General features: G+C 55.6%; 1 protein-coding gene and 1 long non-coding RNA gene across 6 annotated transcripts in view; one reads left to right on the top strand and one right to left on the bottom strand.

The window, feature by feature from the left end:
• Window positions 1–4,237: 4,237 nt before the first annotated feature.
• Window positions 4,238–24,232, bottom strand: GPRC5C (G protein-coupled receptor class C group 5 member C). 5 transcript variants are annotated; one of them, XR_005027685.2, is made up of 5 exons: window positions 18,228–18,553; window positions 12,346–13,434; window positions 10,033–10,127; window positions 7,401–7,985; window positions 4,238–6,149 (listed from the first exon to the last, which is right to left on the bottom strand). XR_005027685.2 is itself a non-coding variant. In XM_036900184.2 (5 exons), the coding sequence occupies exons 1-5, from the start codon at window positions 18,454–18,456 to the stop codon at window positions 6,117–6,119; spliced, it is 1,596 nt and encodes a 531-aa protein (XP_036756079.2). In that variant the 5' UTR covers window positions 18,457–18,553; the 3' UTR covers window positions 4,238–6,116. The 5 variants fall into 5 exon arrangements, 4 of the variants coding, with proteins under 4 accessions (XP_036756079.2, XP_057357658.1, XP_057357656.1 ...); XM_036900184.2 differs by having other exon boundaries at window positions 7,836–7,985; XM_057501675.1 differs by lacking the exons at window positions 4,238–6,149; window positions 18,228–18,553 and adding exons at window positions 6,310–7,368; window positions 19,007–19,159 and having other exon boundaries at window positions 7,836–7,985.
• Window positions 18,387–25,547, top strand: part of LOC130683606 (uncharacterized) — a 32,272-nt gene continuing 25,111 nt past the window's right edge. Inside the window, exon 1 of the long non-coding RNA XR_008997438.1 lies at window positions 18,387–18,509. This is a non-coding gene — a long non-coding RNA (uncharacterized LOC130683606). The remainder of the gene's footprint in view (window positions 18,510–25,547) is intronic.

Genomic DNA, 25,547 nt, shown 5'->3' with positions numbered 1-25,547 from the left:
TGGCAGGGAGCAGCCTTTAATAAATATTGATAAAAGACTGATGAATGAAGGAACTGATGAGTCAAATGTTATTCCCGTGTCTGTATTGTCTGCCCTGAGGGACACAGCGTGTTTTATGACAATGAGCTACACACAGAGAAGCTGCAAATTGCGTCAGCAGGTGACCTGTTCCATGAATGTCGATCTGACTGGGTCTTCTCAGAATCACAATTATCCAGCAAGGTTGGGTGGGAGTGGGCGTGGGGGTCCCATGAACCTGCATGCAATGAACGCACTCTCTTCCTCAGCTGCCTCAAACAGCCTCCCAAGGGGAAAATGCCCTTGTAAAAACAGGCAGAGGAACGCTGGAAACCTCTCGGAGGAAGGACAAGGAATGACAGGTGTGGCCAAGGACTGCGGCCCCTGGAAAGGGTGGGCAGTGACAAAGCAGGTCACTGCGGAGGAGGGCAGAACTACTCCAGGTGAGCTCACTTTGGGCTCCTTTTCTTCCTTTCAGATCATTAAAAAAAAATGTTATTTATTTTGATGGAAGAAGGAAGGGAGTAGGGAGGGAGGGAAGAAGAGAGAAAGAAAACAGCAGAAAGTCTCCCTGCCCTTCATCCGCCTGGTCTCAGGGACCCACTCCCTCCACTTTAACCTGTTACGGTGTCTTTCGACTTCTTATGCAAATACAGGTAAATATGAATATGGGGGACAGGGACAATATTAAACCTTTCCCCCTTAAGTCTGGGACTGGGTGCTTTAGAAAATTCTACTTTGCATTGTGGGGTGGAGGTGGGGAGGGGGTGGGAGTGACAACAGCATCTGCCCAGCCCCCTGCCCTCCACCTATGATGACCATCCCCAAATAGGCCTGCTTAATGATTCATATTTTTGGTCCTTGAAACCCCACTTCCCGAGCCCCTACCTCCACGTGGGTGCATGTGCGAGCCTATGTGGGGTGTGTCTGTGGAAGAGAAAACAGAGCTGAGCCCTTGGACGTCTGGCAGCCCCAAGGACTGGGGTTCACCCTGAGCCTCTGCTGGCCAGGATGCTGCCCTGACCCTCAGTCCCCTGTCCCAGGCAGCCCCTGGGTTCAGTTGGTGGCCTTAGTCCACCATGGCCCCTCTTCCAGCTGCTCTCCATGAACCCCGGGGCTGCCTGATTGATGGACACCATGTGGGTCTCTTTCTGGTGCCCCAACTACACTGACTGGTAGTGACAGAAAAACATGAGTGCCCCACATCCCCTGTCTGGGACCAACCTCCACATCCAGGGCAGGAGCTCAGGTGTTTGCACAGTGGGAGGAGCTGGCTGGTCACATGCCTCCCAAATGCTGTGAGGCTAAGGGTCACGGTGTCCAGGCTGACCTGAGGCATCTGAAATCCAGCACGGAGAAGGGGGCCGGGAATCCCATAAGGAGTCCCGGGCTGGCAGGGACCTCTGGCTCCAGAGTGTGCCAGCGCCCATACCCCAAAGGAGTGGTTCTCAACTCAGGAAGGAGTTTGCCCCCGGGGTACATTGCGCAATGTCTGGAGACATTTTTGGTTGTCACCACTAGGATGACTGTGGTTCTACTGGCATGTAGTAGGTGGAGGCCAGAGATGCACCTACAACGCACAGGACGGCCCCACCGCAAAACATGATCCCGGCCCAAGGGTCAACGGTACCGGCTGAGGAGCCCCCCACCCTCCTCCAGAGGCAGTGGTAGGGCTTCCTGTGCACCCTTACACCCACCCATGCCAACGTGATGAGCCAGCCCAGCGGGCCTCCCGGAGGAGATAACTCCTCTTGGGGGACACGGAGCTGTTTCCCTGACTCCCCGCTTTGGGCGGGCGCCAGAGACACAGGGAGGAACGCTAGTACCAGCCAGGGTCCGGGGCTCGCTGCCCGGAAAGGGAAAGGAAAAAGGTCCCAAATCACTGCAATCCCAAGAGGGGAAGCTGAGTGTAAGGTCTTGGCAGGGCCCGGAGGGTGGGGAGAAGGCACGTGACGCCGCCAACCACCCAGGGAGGAGGCGGGGAGCCCGGACGGGAGCCGCTGAGACAGCCGGTCCAGGCCGGCTAGCCGAGCGCGGGATCCAGTTGCAGGCGTGTCGGGGCGGGGCTTGGGCGGGAGGCTGGAGGCGGCCTCGGGTTGGGTGGGGACTGGGGGCGGGCCCTGGCTAGGGAGCTACGTCTGAGCGCCAGAGGCACGCCCTCACCCCAACCTCTCGCCCCCTGGGGGCACGGGGCACAGTGTCGTGTTTTCTGGGTGTCTCAGCTGCCACCCCCTCAGGTCAGGGCCGCAGCTCAAACGCTCGATAAGGACCCGACGAACCCCGATGAGCCCGCGGGAGCTCCGGTGCCGTCAGACAGTGGAGGAACAGCTGTCGTTTGTACGAACCTGGACGCTCGGCGCGGAGCAACCAGTACCCGGCGCCTCCCAGGCCTGGCTCGAAAAACCTGGGAGTCATCGGAGAGCCGGCTGGAGTTCGGTCCCTTCCCAGGACCCCAGTTTCTGCAGCAGGCACAGATGCGGAGGCCCTGCGTGCGCCCAGTTCTGCTCCAGACCTCGAGTCGAGGTCGCTGGGCGTATCCTCAGGGCAGCCCTGTGGTTTGGGGCCCATTCTCAACTATTGGGGGTCCCAACTCCAGGGTTTAGGCAAAGCTGGAGCCTCGGGGTCCATCTTACAAATGAGAAAACCGAGGCAGTCAGGGGAGCTAACCAAGGGCAGGAAAGACCAGGTCCCACCTGAGGAACCCTGTTGGCAGGAAGGATGTCACTTGAGAGATGCCTGGTGGACGCACGATCTGCCTGCCTCAAGCCAACATGGATCTGGGAGGGAGCCCACAATCACTGCGCCCACTTCAGCCCTTGGGTCTGACCTGGCAGGGGAGTTAAGTTTGCCAGCCCCTGGAGGACGGGGGACCGGTTTTTGCTCCTGTCTGTGCCCTAGAATAGAGGCTCAGTGAACATTTCCTGACAACTGACAGCAGTTCAAACCCACCTCTTCAACCTGGCTTCTCGACTTTCTCAGCTCCAAGGGCCTCTTTACACCTTGTCAACCCATCAGTCCAGGCACTGCCAAGGGTTCGTCCCTCTCCTTAGCATCTCCCTCCAATACCTGTCTTCCCACCCACCCTGGGGGCCAGGTGTGTGAGGAACTGCAAGGAAAAGAAAGATGTGGCCCTCCAGAGGACAGAAAACAGTGAGATCTGGCCCTGAGACCAGGTGTTTGGGCAGGAAACCAGCCAGCTAGCTCCTGGGTCTCTGGCTTGGCTGTGACTTTCATGGAGTGACCTTGAAGGGGGAACACTAAATATGAACTCAGGGTGTTAGTACTTCCATTTTAAAGATGAGGAAACTGAGGTTAGGTCAAGAGGACTGCCCAAGGTCACAAAGCTAGTTAAGGAGTCAGGATCTGAACCCGTGGCCATCTGATTCCTGGGTCACATCTCTCTGTGGCAGAGATGCCTCCTACTACAAGGGCAGTTAGTCTTTGTTCTCACCTCCTTCCCTGAGGGTACTTGTGTACTTCAGTCACCCACACCCCACAGAGAGACCTACAGCCCTAACCTCTGCCCACCAGCAGCTCTTCTTCAAAGAGATGGAGGTCAGAAATCTCTGAGCCCTGAGCCGGAGGAGGATGTGGCCAGAGCATTACCCAGCTGGTGCAGATGCTAAATAATTCATGTGGCTGCTGGAGCACAGCTGCAGCTTCCGGGAGGGCCCGGAGTAAAGGCAGCAGGCAGCCAAGTCTGGTCACCTGCACCTGTGCCTGACCTCAGCACTTCTCCTGGGGCGAGAAAGTGCTAGGCTTGGTGACAATGGGTTAGAGGGCTGACGAGCCCTTACTGTGTGACCCTGGGCAAGTCACTTTACGTGCATGAGCTGTAAGGGGCCCTGGATAAGGGCAGGAAAACCACATGTAGGAACTGGGATGCCATGTGTGGCACTTGGGAGGTCCTCCAGACCCAGGGGAGGTACTGCTGATCCTTCGCTGCCCCCTGCCTCAATCATGCCTCCCCCACTCCAGCATGCCAGGCTATACAAGGACTGCAAGGCTCCCTGCTACATACCCATGCCCGGCCTGTGTGGGCAGGTGGGGGAGGGATGCTGGTCCTGGAGTTCGCTTGTTTTAGAGGTTCATTTCCTCCCTAGAGAATCAATCCCCAACCAAGGTTAGTTGGAATCAGCCTTCATTGGTCAGGAAGGCAAGAAATAGGTTAAAAATATGTACTAAATCCCAGGAAAATTAATGCACACACAGACTCGGGGTAGTTTAATCTCTTACACTTAGAATAAGGTCATTTAATTCTGGGCCATTAGGAAGTCTCGACCTCTATGCTTCAGGCTACACTTTACAGGAGTGGGTGTGGGATTTACCAGGGTGTTAACCTGGCATCACCTGCAGCAGGTTCTAGCCTCTTCTTGTTTTCTTCCTTTTGAGGCTTGTTTGTGAAGCAGCTGGATGTCTTCTGAGAAGGTACTGCTTTCCTCCTCAAAACACATCTATCTTTTGCACTTGGCCAAACTGGCCTAAGCATGGCCGTTGAGTATTCCTGAAACCAGGCAGGCCTGCCATCTTTTAGGGACGCAGGCCTGCCATCTTTTAGGGACCCAGCCCTGCCCAGGGCCCAACTCACAGATCTTGGGAGGACTCGGGCTACACACACACATACCCACTGCAGGCTGCTCTCTGTGGCACGAGACCATCACCTTGAAAAGACAGTGCCTTTATTCACCCTAAGGGGATCTTGGGGCCACTAACCTAGATGGGGAAGTCTGAGGTGCAGACCTCCCCCATCAGAGGGAGGTAATACTCCATTCATGGAACTGAGCAACCCAGAACGATGGCTGTGAATGATGGGGGGACGGCACACTTGTGGGCCCGGCCCTACTCTCTGTAGGGACTGGTCACCCCACTTAGCTCTGGAAAAACATCCCAGTGACAAAGCCACAGGCTTCTGGGAGTGGAAGATGGCAGCGGCAAAGGAAAGCCGTGGGACTGTATGTAGGGCCATGTCAGGCACAGCCCAGCTCCCCGACATGGCTTCCACCCTGGCCCCCACCTCAGCTCCTGGAAGTGATGCTGGGCTGAGTATGTAGCCCCAGCGCACACCTAGGGAGGGTACCTTGAATGATCCAGGTATCAGGTACCCCAAAACAGGATAAAACCAGAGACAATGCTACAGTGATCTCACTCCCACCATATCTGTCCGTCGTGCCAGCATCATGCAGGTCCAAAGGATGTCCCCCACTTCCCTGGGTGTCCATCAGGACCCCCTGGAGCATGTCAGGGTGACCAAGGTGAGGTAGAAACCTGTACTTCTGCACATTAGGAAATGGCACAATCTTCAGTCCTAGATACCACTTGTCTAAGGGGCATCCATGTCCCACAAATCTCAGTCCGGGGAGAGGTCTAGAACCCTAATCCATGTGGTCCAGGACTCTCAACTGGTCCCTGAGAATGAAACCTCAACCCCCAGCTTGTGTCTTGATGGGACCCAATTCACTGAAGGTGGTGAAGAGATCGAGGAGCAAACGGGCAGGTGAGTGAAGCACCAGAGGGGCTCAGATCTGGGATCCACAGACCATGAAGACAAGCGGCGTCTGCCCAGGCCGAGGCCCAGACTCTGCCTCAGCTCAGTGGCCTTCCGCGGTCCAGGTGGTGGCAGGAGGCCCTGGTGAGAAAGGCAAAAGCCAACTTCGGCCATGGCTTGATTCCAAAGACTCATGGAGGAGACTCATCTAGGTGCAGAGTGGGACCGGCTGATGCTGGACACCAAGGGTGGCCAGGAAGGCATCTGAAGGTGGCCACGAGGAGAACCACAGCACGGGACATGGGCTCTGATTGCGGGGAGGGCATCAGAGGGGGATGGAGGCAGGCTGGGGGTCTGCAGACAGATCCTTGTGGCCTCAGTCGCTTGGGGACCAGGAGGGGCTGAGCTGGGCTGCAAGGGGAGAGGCCTTAGAGCCCCAGCCACGTGCCTCGGGCTTTCACAGGGCTCCCCACTCAGTCCATTGCTTCAGGCCAGTGGCCTCTGGTCCCTCCCAGCTCCAGTGACAAGGGTGGGGAAGGTGGTGGGCCCTGCCCAGCCTGGACACAGAGGAGTGAGGACATCAGGATGACGTGCGGTCCAGGGAAGAGGGCGTCTAACATCTCGTTTTATTTTGCGGGGACTGGGCCTAAAGTAACCAGAAAGAATAAGAGTCAAAGGGGACCCCACTGCTCAGGGCTCAAGCACCGGTCGTCACTGGAGAAAAGACTGTTTAGAGTCCTCGGGGGGGCGGGGGGGGTTGGTGCCATGTAACATTGAAGAAGAAGTTCGATTTTTAAGTTCTGGCAACCTTTCTCTCTCAACAGAAACTTTTCTTCCCCCTACAACCTGTATCAGAAAAACAGCTTCTGGCTAGTTGGGGAGAAACATTCCCAAGCCTAGGAGGGGCAGGCTTGGCAGCCCCCTCACAAAACCTTGAGCCAGTGTCCAAGGGTCAGGACGCCGCTGCTCTTCCAAGTCCAGGCCACTGGAGCCTGGTAGCCACCAAACAGTGGGCCAGAGAAAAAGATCTTTGTGTCTTCTGAGAAAGCCTGGCCAATCTTGGTGTAGCCACTTCTAGAAGTTACATGGCTTTTCTGGGTCAATTTGGTCTCCTATGAGAAGGGCTTGGAAAACTACACCACTAACTTACCCCTAAGACCATGTCTCACCCTAAAATGGTATGGTTCTGGGATTTTTTACTCTGGAAAGAGGAGAGAATACGGTCCCTTCCACCTTTCTGAGCATCCATGATATTTAAAATGAGTTTTTATGGAAAGGCTTTGTTTGCCATAAAGGACGGAGCATTTTAATGACCACACAGGAATGAAACCAACCAGAACTGGCCCAAGGCTTTCCCTCTTTGGAAACCCACTTTGTCAACTGTCCCCTCAGAGCTGTTCCCTTCCACGTGTGCACAACTTGACCTAATAGCATGGAGCAGAGTGATCCTCCACCTCATCCCCTAAGGACCTTATCCACCATTTACCCCAAGACAGTCTGAAGTCAGTCCATCTTCCCTTAATACACTGCCGGGTGTCCCCACATAGGGCAAGTGGACGGGGTCCCGGAGGAAAGCTGCCTGGCTTCCCAATCCAGCACAACCCCAGACTCACGACTGTCCCCTAGACCCGAGCCGGGCCCAGAAATTCATTCTGATCACACATGACACAGAAGCTCAGCCGAGGAGCCCCTCCCTGGGTAGAGGTGTCAGCTACTTACCCTGCACACAAGGGAAAGGCGGCAGCAGCTTCCAAAATGAGCTGGGTTTCAAGAGAGGAGGAGAGGGAGGGACCTCCCCAGGCCACAGCAGAGAGGCTCAGCAGCAGCTCAGAGCCCGGGTCAGAAAGGACATTCCCAGAGCAGGGCTTAATAAAACAGGACCGTGTTTATTAGGCACCTTTGTTCCTCACAGAGGAGCAAGACCCGGGACAGACGTGCCTGTCAACTCTCTCAAGGTTGCAGAATGCCTCCGAAGACTCCAGAGAACGTAGGTGCCGACCGGCTGCCACCCCGAGAAGAACACTATTTGACTGGAGCACAGCTGCCAGGAGACCCTGGCATGAAGCCAGCGTTGGCTCCTCGACTCCACAAACACTGAGGAGTGGGTGGAGGGCACCTGGGACACCCACCCAAACAATGGCAGATAGGAAGGGCCTTTGTGTCTCTGAGTGTCACCCTGAACCAGCAAGGGGGTGGAGGAGGGGGACGGGAGAGCACGGGGCTCCTGGGTGGGGGAGTCCCTCACCCAGGACAGGTCCCAAGGGGCCTCCCGACACCTGCCCGCCTCCTCCAGGCTGCAGACTCAGTCCCACACGTAGGGGTTTCTAAAGACCTGAGAGTTCTTGCCGTCTTTCGGCGGTGTGGCCGCCGGGTGGCTCTGAGCTGCATACATGTCTTCGGCCCTCAGGGTTGAGTTGGCACTGCCCATCACCTGGCTGTTGGCGGTGGCCCGTGGGAGGATGACGTCATAAGCTCCTTCGGACTGGAAGGAAGAACAGGCGGTCTCACAGCCAGGTTCTGCCAGGGCGGATGCACACACACCTGCTTCCTACGGGGCTCGGCCTGCCAGCTGCTCCCCCTTCCCCGGCCCCCCAAGCCAGGCCCCAGTGGCAGCCTGGGATGGATGACTCCACTTCTGGAAACGGAGTGCCAGGCCTCTAGGCATGAGCACGAGCACCCCACCTCTGACGGTCCTGGGGCTTCTCGGCATGAGCGCTCTTTTCCCAAAGATCCTCTTCTCAAGCCCCCTCCTGCTCCCAATTCCTTAGGGGTCCTGGGAGCCCAGGGGAGGGTGAACCACGCTGAGTTGCTCTTCCTGTCTGGTGATGCTCCCAGCCTCCTGCCTGAGTCCCCCAAAAAACACCCAACACACCACCGCATCACAGCTACTGGTTAAGCTCCTGGGTGGGCTCTGGCTGTGCCCACACATTTCTTAGATCTAAGAGTCTGATCTGTAGACTTAAAACCCAAATTCTCTGCTTGGAACCTGCATAGAGCTCCAGTGATCCTGTTCCTATATGGGTTAGTAATTTTGGCTATGGGGTGAAGAGGGTCTTGAGGCACCCATCCCAGCAACCCTGCTGGAGGGACGTTGAACAGGCCCCACCTGCCTTATCCTACAGGAGGACCTGCAACCAACCCCGTGCAGCCCCAAGGGCCCAAGCCACCTTCCCTCTAATCAGAACTGGGGTGGGGGTGGGGTCTCCCTCCTGTTGGCGGATCTCCAACACCCCTTCCCTGTGTAGCTCTGAACATCTGGGCTGGTGGACCTCACACCTGGGTAAGCATCAGAGTCACCTGGACTGTTTGTTAGGTCCTGCCCACAGCTGGCTGGGCCCCACTCCGTGGTGGGTTGATAAATGTTGAACAACTGGGGTGGGTGGGAGAGAAGGAGCTCCAATCTGTAGTCTTTGCAGATTTCTGTGGGTGATTACTCCCATTCTGGCAGATGTCCAGTTATCAAGGTGATGTCACTGAAGAGATGCCAACCATCCAATCCGTAACACCACTGGCCCCACCCCATTTGCATTTTTAGCAAGTTTCCAGGTGATGGAGTGCTGGGGGTCTGGGGACCACACTTGAGAACCACTGTGTTGAATAAAATTCGGATCCTCCCCCAAGGAAAGGACTCAGTGCACACCAAGTGGGTGAGGGGTGGCAAGGATGGGGAGCTACTGAGGAAAGGGTTCTGTGGCCGTCCACAGCCTGGTGGCTCATGTTCAGAGACTCCTTGCCCATCCTGGCTCCTGGCCACAGGTTCAAGCTTAGGAAGAAGGGGCTGGAAATTCAGTCCCTTCACCCTGCTCCCAGGTCACGGCAGCGAGGGGGCCACCCTACTGACCTCCCTCATTTCCTGTTCCCAGCATCCTGCCAAGTCGGGTCACTGACCTCTTTCTACACTGACTGCCAGCCGGGAGGAGGAACATATATGGAGAGTGAGAATCTAACCCACCAGCTTCCTGTTCCTGCCCCCACACCCCCCTTGCTAATGGAGCATCTGGTTTCCAGAACCCAGGGGAGGCGTGAGGTCAGGAACTGCTCCCTGCCAATGGGGGGAGGGGGGCCAAGGCCCTCTTGGGACAACTGTGGTCGAGAAGTAAATACTTAACCCGGACCTGCCATTTGGGCCTGTCCCTTTGGGTCACCAACAATGACACCTACCTGGCTGAGACCCTCCTCTGTCCCTCCCTAAGCTCCTTAGGGTAAGGCTAGCAGCTCCCACCAGGTCAAGGAGAGCCCAGTCCATGTTCCCCACGGCAGGCAGGCAGCCCCACTGTGTGATGCCACAGTGACCCAGGGCAGGTCCCACGACACTGCAGCTGAAGGCAGGGGAATGTCAACTCCAGGGAAAGGGCACTAAGGGGCCGGCGCTCTGGGTTCCGTGGAGCTGATGCCCCAGACGGAGAAGCTTGCCTTCTCCCTGCCCCCGCCACCCGCCCTGCCCTGGCCACACGGCCCTCTCCACGGGCCCACTCAGGTTGGGCTCTGTGGTCTCAGGAGGGCCATGGGGACCCCGGGACCCCACTCACCGGGCCTTTGTGCATTAGGGCCATCTCGGTGGGCTGGTACACACTGGTCAGCAGCTGCCCATTGTACCCACTGTATGGTGACACCGGTCTCTTAGCTGCAAGAGAAGGAGACACAAGAGCAGTTGGAGGGGCTCTCAGCTCCCTTTCCTGCTCTCAAGCAAGGCTCCCCAGGGAGCAGAGGAAGAAAAGGGGGCTAGGCCGACCTTGGGGTGACATCGAACTCAGGGAGGGCCCAGCCAGGGGTGGCCAGCTTGGGGGTGAGGGATACGTGGGGTGCCCTCCGGAGCCCAGCCTGCCTTTGTTGGGATGCGCAGGGCATGACGCTGCTCACCTTCCCCTTGGGCTTCCCTGCAGGGCAGGACAAGCCCCCACCATCGGCTCAGAAAAAATGCTCCCGTCAGCAACCCTCACATCCCCATCCGCCCTCTGGGGCCAGAGGCCAGGAGGGGCACATGGGCCTTCGGCTGCCTTCCAGGATGGCCAGCTGCCAGGCCCTGGGGCACCTCAGCTGAGGCCCCACAGCCTAAGACTCCTCATGTTTCATGGGGCAGAACTGTGTGCTGATGCCCCAGGACCCCACGACCCAGAGCCGTGCACTGGGGACTAAACACACATCCTGTCCTATGTCCCCTTGGCAAGTTCCCAGAACTATTTTCGGCTCCAGGAATACTTGCCTGTGCCTTGTGTGTGTTGGCTTCCCGACCTGTTCTGCTCTGCTGGGCACTCCCAGGGTGTCTGAGGAAGGCTGCTGGCCAACCCCCGAGGCCCCAGAGCAGGCTGTGCGCCGCGAGGGCAGGCAAGCGGATGTCTGGCTCCTGCAGGCCGGCGGCCCCGCAGCTCTGAGGGACCACAACCATAGAGGCCTTCCTAAGTGCTGGGCTTACTCGATTGATTTTTTTCACTTAGGAAAGAAAAAATAAAAGGAAAACACCCTCACAGCCCCCGGAGTGTTTGCGTCCAGAGGACAAAGGCTGAGAACTGTCTGGCCCTGACAAACAGGCAGAGGGTGAGAGCTGGTGCGGGGATGGGGCAAGCTCCTCCCAACGCTGGTCACAGGGTTCCTCCCACCTGCCCCGCTGTGCCACTCAGCGGGCCCCAGGGAGCAGATCAAAGATCAAGGGACTGGCAGGACAAGTCACCCTTTCCCCAAAGCAGAGATTATGGGGACGTACTTGTACAGAGAGGCAGGAGGTTCTGTCCGATTCTGGAACTTCCCCTGCCTCTCCCTCTGACCTCTGGCACTTGGCAATTAGGCAGTTACAAGTTTTAAGCCCCCAAACATCTTGCTGAGAGCCGTCTCGGGTCGGCGGCAGGGCTCTTTGCGGAGCATACCTCCAGCTTTCCAGATCATGTCGGATAAGCAAGCCAACCAGCCAGCTAAGAAGGCATTTGAGACACGTGTGACAGGACACACCAGGAAAGACACACAGCAGGTGCTCAATAAATGCTAGGGGCCTTACAATTACCAAATGACAGAGAAATACTCCTTCCTTTGGGAGCTCCTCTGGCCAGGTCACTTGGAGAATGGCCAGCCCCGTCCTACCTCCCAGGCTGCTCGAGAGAGGTACTGGCCCTCTGCAGAGGCTTCAAGGGTCCTTGCCTCTTCCAACTCCGGGGCACCCTCAGCCTAACCCCCAAGACTGTGCAGCTGGCTGGCAGGCGCCCCTAGTCCCAGGAGAGCCCCCTCCCATTAACAAAGAGCGCGGGCTGGAGCTAGGGGACATGCGGCTGGACCATGGGTGCTGCTTAGGGTGGAATGTGGCACTGTGCTTTATTTAAAAGAACGACATTTTAACTGTAAGGACTTTTGAAGGAAACCCACGACTATGGATATGTACTTAATAGAAAAATAAGTTTTGGAAGGATTCTATTACCTACGACTGAAGTGAATCACAGTCGCACACACGGGTAACAGCTTATACGTCTAGAGCACTTTCCAAGCATTTAGCCAATCCTCCTGGAATCCTAAAACAGGAACTGTTGCTATTTTCCCAATTTTGCAGAAGAGGAAACTGAGGCATGTGGAGATTAAAATAGTCAATAGGGGTCAGTTCTGGGGAGGGAACAGGAAGGAATGGGGTGGAATTGGGAAGATAGTTGGGGAGAATTTTGTGTTATCTGTAATGCTTGGAATCTCACAGTGAAAATACACTCACGAGTACAGGAAAAAAATTTTTTAAATAAGGAATTTAGGGACATAAAGGCAGAAAACTACAGATAAAACTCCATTTTGCTCAGAAGACCAGCTCCCTGTCCTGTAGTAAATGATGTGGAATAAAAGCCAGGGACTTGGGGAGGGTGTCCCTCACCTACCTGAGGCTGGCTCATCCATGGAGAATGCCTTGTTCTCCACAAACATGCTCTGGCCTTTCTGCTCTTTCAGGATGGTCTCGTAGCCCACGCCCCGGGTGGGGTAGATGTCCCCCTGGTAGCTTTGTTCTGGGCTGGGCTTGGTCACGTGGGAGACCTCAGGGATGACATAGAAGAGGACAAAGGCCCAGGCATTGGCGGCGAGGGCAATGGCCAGCGTGGGGTCATCCCAGGTGGGACTCTCATGCTGCTTGTTACCGTAGGTGTACATGACGATCCACACCACCCAGATGGCAATGGAGGTGGCCGCGGTGAGCAACACAAAGACCCCGTGTTTACGCCAGCGCCTGAAGCGGCCACAAAGGGCAGACCAGGCCCCCATGAAGGCCCCCAGCAGCAGTAGCATGACATAGATGAGTGCCATGACGAAGTCCATGTTGGCAATGGCACAGGGCGAGGCCGGGGCCCAGCCAGCACTGTCGTTACCCGGAGGACCACCCTCAGCACCTCCGCGGACCAGCGTAATGATCAGCCACTCCGTGTTGATGATCACCTCCACAAGGGTCAGCAGCAGAGCCACGGTGAAGAGGACCCAACCCCGGGGACCATGGTTCTTCCGGGCTAGGAAATTAAGGGCCAAGACATGGGCTACCAGGCAGGAGAAGCAGATGGCAAACAGGACCCCGAAGAGGAACCGCCGCGAGGCACAGGTGGCAAAGTCAGGCTTCACCACGCAGGCAAAGACCAGGCAGAAGAGGCCCAGGGTCCCCAGCAGGAAGAACACCTGAGTCCCCAGAAGGCTCCGCTTCTTGGTGTCCTGCACAAAGGGGAGGCTGGCCACAAGGATGATGGTGAGGACGAAAGTGGTGACAACACCGGCCCCAGCCACTGCCTCCAAGATGATGCCCCAAACCCCTGAGCGGTCACACAGGTTGTAGTAGAGGGGGTTGAGGTCCGGGCTACAGCCAGGTGGGGCATGGGCATGGTCCTGGGCCTGCGCCCCTGGGAATAGGAGGAGGCGCAGTCCTAGGCACGTCAGCAAGGCTTTGTGGATGGCCATGCTGGCTCCCAGGCCAGGCTCCGGGTGGGTCCCTAGGGACAGAGAGAGAAAGGGCAAAATGAGTCCTCCGAAGCCAGCCTCTGAGGTGCTGCTTCCTCCATCCTGAACCAGGATGGACAGTCCAAGCTGATGACGAGACTGTCCCTCTGGACTTCAGAATCCTTAACACAGAACTCCTGGGAGGCTTATCAACTGACCAGAGCAGCAGATGAGATTAAGCCCATTTGGCCCTGTTCCCAGTCAGGGAAAAGGAAGCACTGTCACCAAATTTTCAGGGGTCTCCTGCCCCCAACTATAACCTGGGTCCAAATATTCCCTGAGCTCTCGCAGCTTTGGAGGTCAAGGATGATGGGGTGTGTGAGCAAGTCAAAACCAATCATGCCACCCATTTAGCATGTCCTCTCTGCCCTGGTACTTCCGGAGTTCAATAAGCCAGATATTATGCCCCTCAACTCCGCCCCCTTGATGCCTGAGTCCATGGCCAGTCGGCTGTGCACTCATTCACTTAAGCATTTAATATGCACCTGCGACAGGCATAACCTGCAGCCAGAAAAAATTAAGACACAGTTGAAAAGTTATTTATGAATACTTCCTTCTGGTTCCTCCACACCACCGCCCTTTTTGCCCTTTATTCTCCCACTTTTAGTGCCAATTCTCTTCAGAATCCAAAGTTCTTTGTCTAGCTCAGTTGCTGAAGTCAAGGATAAAATAATTTCCCAGCTAGGGAGTTAATGACTTAATGCAAAAGTTCTCCTATGAGGCATTAACATTTAAAAGCAAGAACCAGGCAAGGGCAATGCAAAACCCAAAGGCATTTATAATGGAAGACTTCACGGTATTGCTAGAAGGCCAAGAGTATCTTCAGTTGGCACTAGGAAGATAACTTATTACTCCATGTACTCAACCAGCAGTCCTGACAGTGGGTCCCGCCACATGCTGCAGATCAGCACGAAAGAAAACCAAACCCCCCTGCTCTCAATATCATTTGGATTTTCCATGAACGAAGTGGAGGTAAAGGGTGTGTCAGGTCAAGAGAAATTAAAGAGCAAATTACTTTGTGTTCCAAAGACTTTACATTTACTTGGAAAACAAAACATTTAATTGCTCTAAGAAAGCCAAGTTATAAATTCCAAAATTCTATGAAATGCAGGTACTCCACGTTTAAATCAAGGAATAGTTGTAACCCTGCCTCTTCCGCTCTCACCTCTTGGGCCCAGGAGCTCTCTTGAAAGACAGCAACCAAGCTTTCCTGGGATGATAGTGACCACTAGTGGCTGGCAGGGGAATGGCATGGATTTGCAGTTTACCTACTCCCATTTTCACCATTTTTAGTTACTTAATTTCTAAAAAGCAAACAAAAATCCTAAATCTCAGTTAATACAAACCGTCTCTCCATAACTGATCAGTGGCAGAGCACAGCTACTAAATCAGGGAAAATAAAACTCACTGGTAAGTGAAACTGGCAGGTCATCAATTTTCAGTCCTTTACCGTATCCTCCGTGTCCACTGAAAATATTTTAGATATTTCAGCCTTCTCAGATACCTCATTTTTCAATTAAGCTTTCTTTCCCCCTGAAACACCACCTACCATTAACTCTTAAAATTCAAACATCCTTACTTGAATTACCATCAATTTCCTAAATAACCATACTGCAACAGAGACAGTTTCTCCTGACTCCAGTGCGAAAGAGCTTTCCTCTATGTGTCTTAAAGCTTTTGTAGGGGGCTGTGTCTAATCATAAATCAATAAAGCACAAACTGTATTTACAAGTGCTGGAAAGAGAAAAAGTTGGGGAGGATTAATGGGTAAAGAGGAATACTGAACCACTCAGGGGAGATGATTTACAGAGAATATGTATGGGATCCAAAGTGCTCAACCCCATCTTGAGCATTTTTGGTGCATAGCAAAGCAGCCAGAACTTGGGGTGAAGTTGTAGGTTGGACTGAATCCTGAGAATGACCACCCTGACTTAGGCTTCAGGCATCTGCACATCCCGAAGCACCTCACTCCCTCTCCCTTTTCCAGGTCCTGGTTTAGAACGGGGAATACCTCCAAATCAGTAAACATTTACTGAGCACCTGGGGAGTGGGGGTGGGGGGAGCAGGGCCTATTGTTCTCAAGAGGTCTGGAAAACACAAGGATGACCAACAGTCCCTGATTTGATGGCATTTAGAATCTAATAGGAGAGATTTAGAATCTAATAGGAGGCAGCTCTTCCTGCTGAACGGGTCAGAAAAGACAGAATGGAGACTTTTCAACTGCATTTTGTTCAGTATTTCATCAAATTCACCAAGTATGGACTGAGATTTGTAAAGAGAAATTGCAGCTGGCAGGCAAGAGATTAGAAATGCTATAGGGAACAGTTTGGGGCATTTTTCTAAAGGCATAGGGAGCCACTGAAGGCCGTTTCTTGCATGAGGAGGGCATAACCAGGATGATGCATTAAGATCTGAGTCTGGAAAAAGCACAGGCAATTGATCTGTTGAAGACACATTCATCCTGGTTTAAAGATCGAGGCCAAAGAGTCATGATGTTCAGATCTGAGAAATCCTTTCCAAGACAAAATCTCTTACAGTCTACCCTCTGTCAGCTCCACCAGAGTGGGACCTTCCCAGGGCAACAGGAATCTGGACTTGCCCCTCCTCCCCCACCCAGGCACCTGTGCTGACCAGCTGCCCTGCTGCCCTGCAACTTACCAGCCCCAGATGAGACAACCATCCCCACCCTGAAATGTCTCATTTCTCCCATTCCCCCGAAAAAGGAAGGGTGAGCTGGGGGATGGACAGTGTGACTCCTACTCAGGTGGAGAAATGGGCCAGTTGGGTCTGGCTTTTGGCTACTGCCTAGGACAGGACACTTCAAGGCCAGCAGAAGACTTAAAAAAAAAATAACTCGGAAGAGTTCCGTACGGACCCTTTGACCTCCAGGAGAGCAGATTCAGCCAGTCAGCTGTTGTCACCTATTTGGATGGTGGTGAAAGGGGAAAGGCCTTTGATGAAATGGATCCTGCTCTGCCTAAGGACTCTCCCTCCTGTGGGTCCCTAGAGCCCACCCTTCCAGGCTGAGTCTTCTGAGGCTTGATCTTTAAAGTCATGTGTGTACCTGTCACTTTACCAGACAAAGGTCCTTGAGGGTAGTGATGAGACATGTTAGTGTTATCTCAGCACCCCTGCAACACGTAGGGCCATGCCTGAATCGGCAGACATCTGAAAACCATTCACTGACCCGACTGTGCCCACTTCTCCCTGATGCCAGGCCTGCCCTCTTCACTGTAGAACCACATCTTCTGCTTTGAAGTTCTCAGTGGAACCAAGGAGGGGTATCTCCTGTCCCTGAGTTTCCCCACACAATGGCCGTGGCTCAGGCCAGTCTCAGATTATTTTCTGTACCAAGGGACCCTTTTGCTACACCTCCCTGGAATCGGTCATACTAACATTTTTAATCACATCCGAGATCAGCCTTTCCCCAGGCTCAGCGATAGCCCCCACCCCAGCTCTGGTCTGGGCCAGCCCAATCCAGTTCCAGAAGCCCTCCTCCCTCTGTCCCTCTCTAGGGGGAGCACGGTGGGCTCAGAGACCCAGCTAGCCATGACTGGCTTCAGCCAGCGAGGATGTGGCAGCCGGCCAGGGCAAAGCCCTTCCTCACCCCCCACCATCCAGACAGGAGCCTGAGAACCCCAGAACATAGCATACCATCCTGAGAACAGTACCACGGCTTCACACTGCCACTAGTGGTCTGTCTCCCAGGCTCAACGATAGAGTAAGATATAGACCCATAACCAGGTGCCATGTTCAAGGGGGCCACCACCCTTGAGAGTCCCCTCTTGGGGGGCGGGAGGCACCTAAACGTACCGGAGATGCCACAGAGCACCGCCCCCCAAAACAGGAGATGCATGGATGGCCCTCTCCCCGTCCCATCTACCTCCTCCTCTCCCTTGCCCCTGGCCAGGCCCTATCATATTACTTCTCTTTCCAGGGGGCTCTGGCCTTTAAGTCAACTAGTAATAAGTATTAAGAGTAACTCCAGATTCTGTGCCTGTCAGGAACTACCTCAGTAGCAAGGCTGGGGGGACTGGGGGACTTCCTGGCACCCCAGCCCAGATCTCCACAAAGAAGGGGCATTTGGGCCAAAATTCCCAGACTACTCTGAAACTTAGAAGTCCTCAGCTGAAAAGTCTGCTCTAGAATAAGCCCACCTCCCAAACACCACCCCCTTCCCAAGCCACATACGAAGGAAGAAGGCTGGTGGGGGAGACCTCCGAGAGCACAAAACCCTATTTCAACATATTCTGGGCCTGTGCTTCAGGATCAAGATCGTAGCGTTTTCAAATGACTGAGTTTCCTGGGTGTAAAACTGCGGCTTAAGGATTTGCTGGTGAGTCGATTCCTCCACCTCGACACTGCAAACAGCCCTGGGGCTACGGGAGTCGGGGGAGGGGAGGGGAGGGATCTAGAAGCCAGGCTGCCAGTATAGGTTCTTTGACTGAAATTCCAAACTTCCCGCAGGAAGATTCTGAGACCTGCCCTCCTCACTCCTATCCCAGTCTTGGGGTGTACGCCGGAGGCAGCGTGGGTGGGTGGAGGAAGTCCCCCGCGGAGACCCTGATGGTGGAATTCTACCAGCTCCCTCTCCCCCGCTCCTACCCGGGCCATATCGCCGGGCTTCCCCCCACCCCCCCCGTCTCCAGCGGGCTCCGATTTGGAAAGTTTCTGGACCGAGCGGAGTTGGCCGGGCGTCCTCCGGCCCCCAGTTCTCCCCGCTAGCCCGACCCAACTCTCCCCGGCGGCCGAGCGGAGGGCGGGGCGGGAAGGCAGCTGCGCTTACCTGGGACGCGCCGCCGGCCGGGCTCCGGCGCAGCGTCTGGGGCCACCTCCAGCCCCAGGCGGGGCGGGGGCGGGGTGGGAGCGACTCGGCACAGCGCGCGGGGGCGGGGCCCGGTCGGGGGATTGGGGCGCAGGGCCTGCGCCTCCCCGAGACCCGGGAGCTGGTTCTCGCGCCGGCCTCTCCGGGGCTCGGCTCCTTTCTCTGGGCGGGGCGGGGCCGGCGCCCGCATCACCGTGACATCACCTCCATTCAGGCGCTAATCGGGCGCCCGCGGAGCTCCAGGTAGGTGCAATCGCGAGCAGAGCAACAAAGCCCGCCGGCCCTCCCCCTCCGACTCACCTCCAGGTTCCAGCGAGTCGCACTAGCCGTTCCGGGAGGGTGGGGGGAGTTCCTGGGGAGGCGGGCGTGTGGGTTGTGTTGCTGTTTACTGCCACGCCCCCCACACCCGGGCGCGCGCACACTCACGCGCGCTCACTTTCCGGACTCGGCTTTCCCTCCGGAAAACAGTTTGGGGTGCAGCCCAGCACACCTCGCGGGCGGCCTCTCCCTCCCCTCATGTCCTGGCGCGCGCACACACAGCGACGCGCGGGGCCACCTCGGTGCGACTCTCCGTGCCCGACACCTAGCCTTTGTCACCTTCGTCCTGGCTCTCGCGTGAGGCACACACAGCGGCAGTTGGCTGCTCCGGGCTGGAGCGAAGCGCATACTCAGATACAAAGTCCGTCTTTGTCACGATTTCTGCGCCCCCTCCCTCCCCGAGTTTGCACACGTGGACATACCACACACGGTGTCCGCCTCTTGCACCCGCGGTCCTCTGCCGGCACCCGAGTCCCCAAAGGTGCGTGGGAATGCACCCGCGCGCCCCCCTAACGCCGAGGGCCGAGCCCGGAACCCCTCGGGACGGTGGGCAGATGTCACCCTGGGACCGCCCACCCCGCGCTTGGGTTTCCTGAGACCGCAAGAGACAATGTCCAACTCTGAGCGCGCTCCCCTCCCCGCGTCCCCGTTCTCGGTTCCGACTTGTCCTAATTAGCCTTCAGTTACGCTCCCCGAAGCACGGTGTCTAACCCGGCCCTCGCGGGCTGTGCGCTCCGGGACGCGTCGGCCTTGACTCAAGAGTCCTGCAGCTCCCGCCGCCCCGGGACTTTTCCCCGAGTTCGGGTACCCTCCCAACTCTGCGCCCCCGCCGGCACTCTCTGCCCCGGCGGGTCAGCGGGTTGCCACCCTTTCCCCTCCCCCCGCCTGGAATCGGCAGAGAGGGAACCGCAGAAATGGGGAGCGAGTGCAGGCTGGGATCTCTCCGGCCCTGTAAACGAGATTTTCTGGCCGTCCTCCCCTGGGGCTGCGGGCTTGCGGGACGTGGGCTGCGCGGTCCGGGGGCGCCCGGCGGGGCCTAGTTAGCAAGCGCGGGAGGCCCAGAGGGGCCGCAGTGCACCAAGAGAGAGGTTGTTGGGCCTGGCCGGGGCCCAGGGGACGTGGAGGGAGGGTAGGGCGCCGGGTCTCCGGGGTGCTGGCTCTCGTGACGCCGAGTTGCCTGGGGAATCGCCAGCAGTGCGCGGCCGGAGCCAGCCGGTGGCAGGGCGGGCGGCGGGGCATGTTTGCTCAGCCCCGACCCCCCGCGAAGGGAGACCTGGAGGAGAGAGGCAGCTGGTCCAGGGCTGGGGGGTGGCAGGGTGGTGGGAGGCGCAGGGCAAGGGAGGGATACCTCGGGGGCTGTTTGTTTGCGGGCCTCGATCTTGACAACCGGGAGTCAAACTCAATGAATCACCAGGAGCTGCCGGAGCGATAAACCTCAGGCCGGCTGCTCCCCCCGCACACCGGCTTTTCCGACTCCAGGAGAGGGGAATGTTTGCTCAGCGGCAGGGGCTGGTGGTGGGGCCCTCGATTTCTAGAACCCTGTATCCCTCTCTGTACCCTGTCCTTGCTGGCTGATCTGGAAAATGTGGTCGAAGACGGAATTCTTGTAATTCTTTAAAATACGAAGAGAAAAGAGCGCGTTTCTGCTGCAAAGCTGTGACTTACTTTTGCCTCCTTCCCCCAACTCCCTCGACCCTACGTGTCCGGGGACCGCTCGTGAGGGTGTCCAGACGTTTGTAAGGTCCAGGCAATTGGGTGTCCACCGTGGAAAGGCAGGCAGCCAGTCACGCCTCGGGGAGAGGGTTAAGTCACTGCGACCTCCGAAGAGCATTTTCATTCACAAAGCAACTAATGCAGAATTCAGTTTGCTGGGAGGGGTGGCTTATTAGCATATGTGAAAAGCCAATTCTGAGAGGGAAAGGGTGTAGGAGGTGTAGTCTGGGAGATGTGTTGGGGGTTCCAGGCCATTGGCTTAATTTGCTTTCAAGCTTCCGCAACCCCTTCGTCCTCCGGAGGCCTCACTCCCTGCCCAGGCTGGGGTAAGGTTGGGGTGTCTGGTGCCTGGCCACCGACTGGGAGTTGTTTAGAATGAGACCAGGACACTGAGACAGCTGAACTCTGCCCTCAGCCAGTCTTGAATGGCAGACAGCCGTGGAAATGCGGGGCAGTTTTGAGAACAGTTTGCCCCTTCCGAACAGGGTCTGACTTCAAAACAAAGCCAGGCCCTCAGGGCAGAAGACTTGGGCCTCTGGGTCTCCAAGATCCCTGGTGCCCTCCGCTTTAGTAACCCCCACCCTCTACCTGTGCTTTGTCAGGGGAGGGGAGATGGGGTGGAGAACATGAGAGCCCCCCCTTCCCCAAGAGTCAGATAGGGAGGGTGCCACTGGACACAGCTCTGCAAAGGCTAGAGGGGAAGCTCTGGGAGGTCCTGCTGCCTTCCAAGACTCCAGCTAAAAGGCTTAACTGTGTCCCAAATGCCCTCCAACCAATTTAATGACCTATAGGCATCTAAGCCTTTACAAACTCCCATTTTCACCAAAAAGTAACATTTTGAGAAGTGGTGCCACATGGGCCTTGGATTACTGGATTGCCTGAATACTTCCCTCCCCTGATGTGGGGCTTGAGTTCCTGCCGGCCTGTGAACCTGCCTTTATCCACTGGAGCGCCCCTTTTGAGCTGTACGTGGGGTGGGGAGCTGTTCTGCCATCCACCAGCAGTGTGACTCGGGCAAGTCACTTCATCTCTCTGAGCCCCAGTTGCCTCCCTACATCTTGCTGCAACATCCAGATGAAGCTGTGTCTGGAATGTTCCTCACACAGGCCGGTCAGTTACAGGTGGCCAGCCTCTCCTTTCCTGGTTGTCCCCTCTGAACCTCAGTTCTGTCGGCTAAAGGGGCCTAACAGTTTTTAACCCAAACCCTTGCGGAAGCTGCTTTGTTCATCAGAATAGCCTCATGGAGCCGTGTTCTGGGCCTTCCCCTGGGCTTCTCCTACCTGCACCATCCTGTCCCTCCCACACCCCTTTCTCTGACCAGCATTTTTCAAACATCTGCCCTGCCTCAAAACTCAGCTCCAATGTCCCTCCTCTTCCAAGGAAGGACCTGTGTGAGCCGCCTGCCCTGTGTACCCACAGCTTAGTATGCGTTTATTTATCATTTACCCCAGTGCATCTGAATCAGCCTTCTAAACTATTGTCTCCCCAATTAGACCGTGCCCTTCTCAAAGGTAGGGACATGTCTCAGTCATCTTGTTGTCCCTGGCATGTGGCACAGAGCCTGTCATGTGATAGATCCATTATTCAGTGCTCCTAACAGTAGCAGCAAGAGTTGAGAAACAGCCCCTGGAGGGTAGCCCACTGCTGCTGCTCCCCCTCACAAAGGCCTTGCAGACAGTGTCGTGCCTGCCGTGCCCCCTGGCATCAGGCCTTCCTTCTGTTGGGGAAGTCCATCTCCCCTCAGCCAGGATGCCCTGCATTCAGAATCCAGGGTAGGGAGCCTCAGCAACCTGGCGGGGGGCACTAAAGGGGCCTACCCTGGAATGCTGGAAGTCAGCTATGTTCCCTAGAGGGACTTCCCTTTTGCCTGGGTAGCAGGAGTCCTGGACTGCAGTTTCAGATTTCAGAATCTCTTACAGGAACTATTTCCTCCTCTGGGGAGTGGGAGGCCTGCTCCCCCTTCCTAGGGGGTTGAGTGTCCCCGGTCTTGTGGCCTGGCACCAGTGGAGCGAGAATAGTTCCTCACCAAGCTGAGGGTGGGGCTTTTGGCTCCCTGACAGGTAGGTGTCTGGAATCCTGTGCTAGGTGGCTGGGTGCCCCACAACTGGCTGGTAAACAGATTTTGCAATTGACCTCTCCTTGCTCCCAGGGTCTGTATTAACTGGTTACTGTCCAGGCTGCAGTGTCTGGCCAAGTCTCCTTTTCTCTTAAGCTCATGGGACTGCCTGCTTGGAACAGAAGGTACCCCCTAGTTTTCTGAAAGGACCCAGATTCCAAGGTGGCCCCTTAAGAAGCAGGTCATTTACTACAACTGGCTGCCCATGGGTGATCTCTCAGGAAATGTACCCGGAAGTGGGCCTTGAGCAGAGCCTGCTGGAATGTCACCTGAGGCTGAGCCCATCCATAGTCGCCACAAAATCTTCTCCCTATTCCCCTCTGGGTCCTTGACTCAGTGGCTACTAAGCAACTCCCCGTAGAAGGAGAGAATTGGCTTTTCTGAGCTACTGAGGTCTCAAGGGTATCCATCAGTAGACTGAGTGAATCTAGGAACCAAGGTCAAAGCCAAGAGTCCAAAGATTCAGGCCCCTCAGCCCACCCACACCATTGAAAGAAAAGTGTTCAAAGTGTTACTTTTAGTCTCCCTTACCTTCAGGAAACAACTCACCCGGATTTGAGACTATTTCAGAGGCAGCTGTGCCCTCTACTTCACCCCAGTGGTTACATGCCCCTGGACTGATTATCCTCACTTGCAATCTTCCTTCCATTCCCCAGTGCCTCCGACAGTCATCCTGCAGACCCCCATCCATGTGGGACATTCCCTGACCTCACCCCAGGGAGGCCTCGGCGGCTAGCTCCGGCCTTGCTGCTGTCATGAACCCTGCACCCAGGTCCCTGGCTTCCTCAGACTCCCAGAATCCCAGAACAAGAAGTTCAGAGAAACTCTGGCTAGTCTGATAATACTCATAACCACTTGCCTCTGTATAGCACGAAACAGTTTCAAAGTGTCTTTCGTATGATCTTTACAGCCCTGGAGTTGAATAAGGCAGTATTTGTACCTCTGTTTTATCAATTTAAAACTGAGGTTCCTAAAGGCTAAGTGACTCGCCGTGGCTTAGAACCCATTGTTTTTAATTCCACTGGCCTTGCAGTTCAGTGTGCTGTGCTTTTCTCTTTTGTGTGTGTAGCTTTTACTTTTTCTGCCTTTTTAATGTTGTTTATGCACATGTCTTACATCCCCAACTGGATATAGGCTCTTTGAGGGAAAGATGTCTGCCTGATCCTAGGGAACTTTGTGTTCCCTAGTGCCTTGCCCATAGTAGGGCCTCAGGGAATATTTGTGAGGGGTAACTAGATGAAGGATCTGCACAAGCTGCGCCAGAGAAGAATATTGGCAACAGAGCAAAGCTAGTGACAAACTGGCAACCTCCCTTCTCCCAACTGTCCCTTCACCTTCAGAAGCCAGCCTCAGGTCAGCACTGTGCCGGGCAGTAGCCTGGCCCGTGGCAGGGCTGTGTTCTCCCTCTCTGACCCTTCTTCCTTCTCCCACCTGTTCTCTTGGTGGCCACTGGCCCCTACAGTCACATCCTCTCTGCACACACTACAGCCTGCCCTTCACCAGCCTCACCAGCCAACTTGGTTCACAGCTGTATTCAAAAGGCTCAGCTGCTGCCCCTGACCCTTCCCCTGGGATTTGAAGTTACCCTGACTCTCGACCTCAGCCAGGAACCCAAGACAATGTGGGGAGAGCCAGGGTGTTGCGGGAGAGCCAGACATGCCCACACTCACCAGAGATGGCGCCTCCAGCAGGGCAGGGCTAGCCAGCTGGCTTCAGGGTGGTGTCCAGTCCCAGCTGTTCCCGGCGCTGCTTGGGGCCTGACTGTCTCGCTCTCCGGAAGCCCAGCTGCGGTGCAGCCGGAGGCTGCCGGGAACCTAACCGCGCTATTCTGGGAGTGTGATGGAGCTCCAGGACGCCTGGCAGCAGCTGAAATTTCAGCCCCTTTGGTTTCCAGACTGTTTTCTTCCCCTCTGATGATAAGGCAGAGTTCAGTCATTATGCAAAGTTCAGAACCACTGTTGGCGCGTTTGAGGGTCTTAATAGCAGCTGTGGTTATTCTAAAGTGGGAGCTGCCCATAAACCGCGTATACTTCAGCCCTCTGATGCAACGGCCTTCATTCTTACTGCCATTCACTGGCCCATGGGCATTTTCAGCAGCTTTACAGTGTCCTCATACCCACCCTACTGCATTAACCCATTCTCAGGCATTCTGTCTATGTCCCTCCCAGTTAAATGCAATGATGGATTCTCCTGAGGGCCTTTTTCTTTCTTGTTTTAATTGAGACTGCATGATTTGATTCTGCAACATAAGCAATGAAGTCTGAAGACTGAGTTTGGGTGAACAAAGATGACAGCCATAATCAAACCCACCTTAAAGCAAGGTTAAGCCCCTGTAATTAACTTGATTCTGGGTAGCCCTGGTAGAAGCCCCCTGAGGTGATAGGGGCGGCTTTATTACCCTCCTGTGGAGGCTGGAGGCCAGGAATGGAAGAGAGCCTACCCAAGGTCACCTGGTGACGACATAAAGCTCAAGCCGGTCGTTTTGGCTTCCTGTCACTGAACTACATAGTTTTAGAGCTGCAAGGAGCAGCAGTATGGTCCAAAAAGCACAGAACTTGCTCATCTGCAAAATGGGTAATGATCCCCACCCCAAGTGATTATTGTAGAAATGACATGAAACCGTTGATCTGAGCGCCGCTGGCCAGAGTGCCCGGTGATTTGGGACCTTCTGGGCCCAGGCTCATCTCCTGCGCCACCTGATCTGTGCAGGAAGCAAGCACCTCGTAAAGATGGTGGTGAAGCTGTTTCTTAGGCTTTCTCAAACTTCAGTGCACAGCAGAATCAGTTGTGTTGTTTAAAAAGTAGACTTCTCCATCCCATTCCAGCTATTGAACCAGAGCCTCTAGCCAAGAAGCCTAAGAGCCTGTCTTACAAAATCTGCGCCTCACCCCACCCCAGGTGTGATTAGTGATGCACACTGACCCTGAGAACCCGAGAGGCAAGGTTAAACCGAGAATGGTTCAAGTCAGCTGAGGAAAGGAAGGTGGCAGAGAAGCCAAACACAAAGGGTGTGGCTGCCCCATGAGAGATTCCGGGCTGTCACAGGAGGTGGGCGGTTCCCCGCCTCTGGGATTCCGAAGGACTTTGGAGGACGCGCACAGGAGTGGAGCCCGGGTGGGAAGCACAGCGGGGAA

The sequence above is a fragment of the Manis pentadactyla genome, chromosome 4 (genome assembly GCF_030020395.1).
Source record: "Manis pentadactyla isolate mManPen7 chromosome 4, mManPen7.hap1, whole genome shotgun sequence".
Lineage (NCBI taxonomy): Eukaryota > Metazoa > Chordata > Mammalia > Pholidota > Manidae > Manis > Manis pentadactyla.
This window is presented reverse-complemented; position numbering and strand designations above follow the sequence as displayed.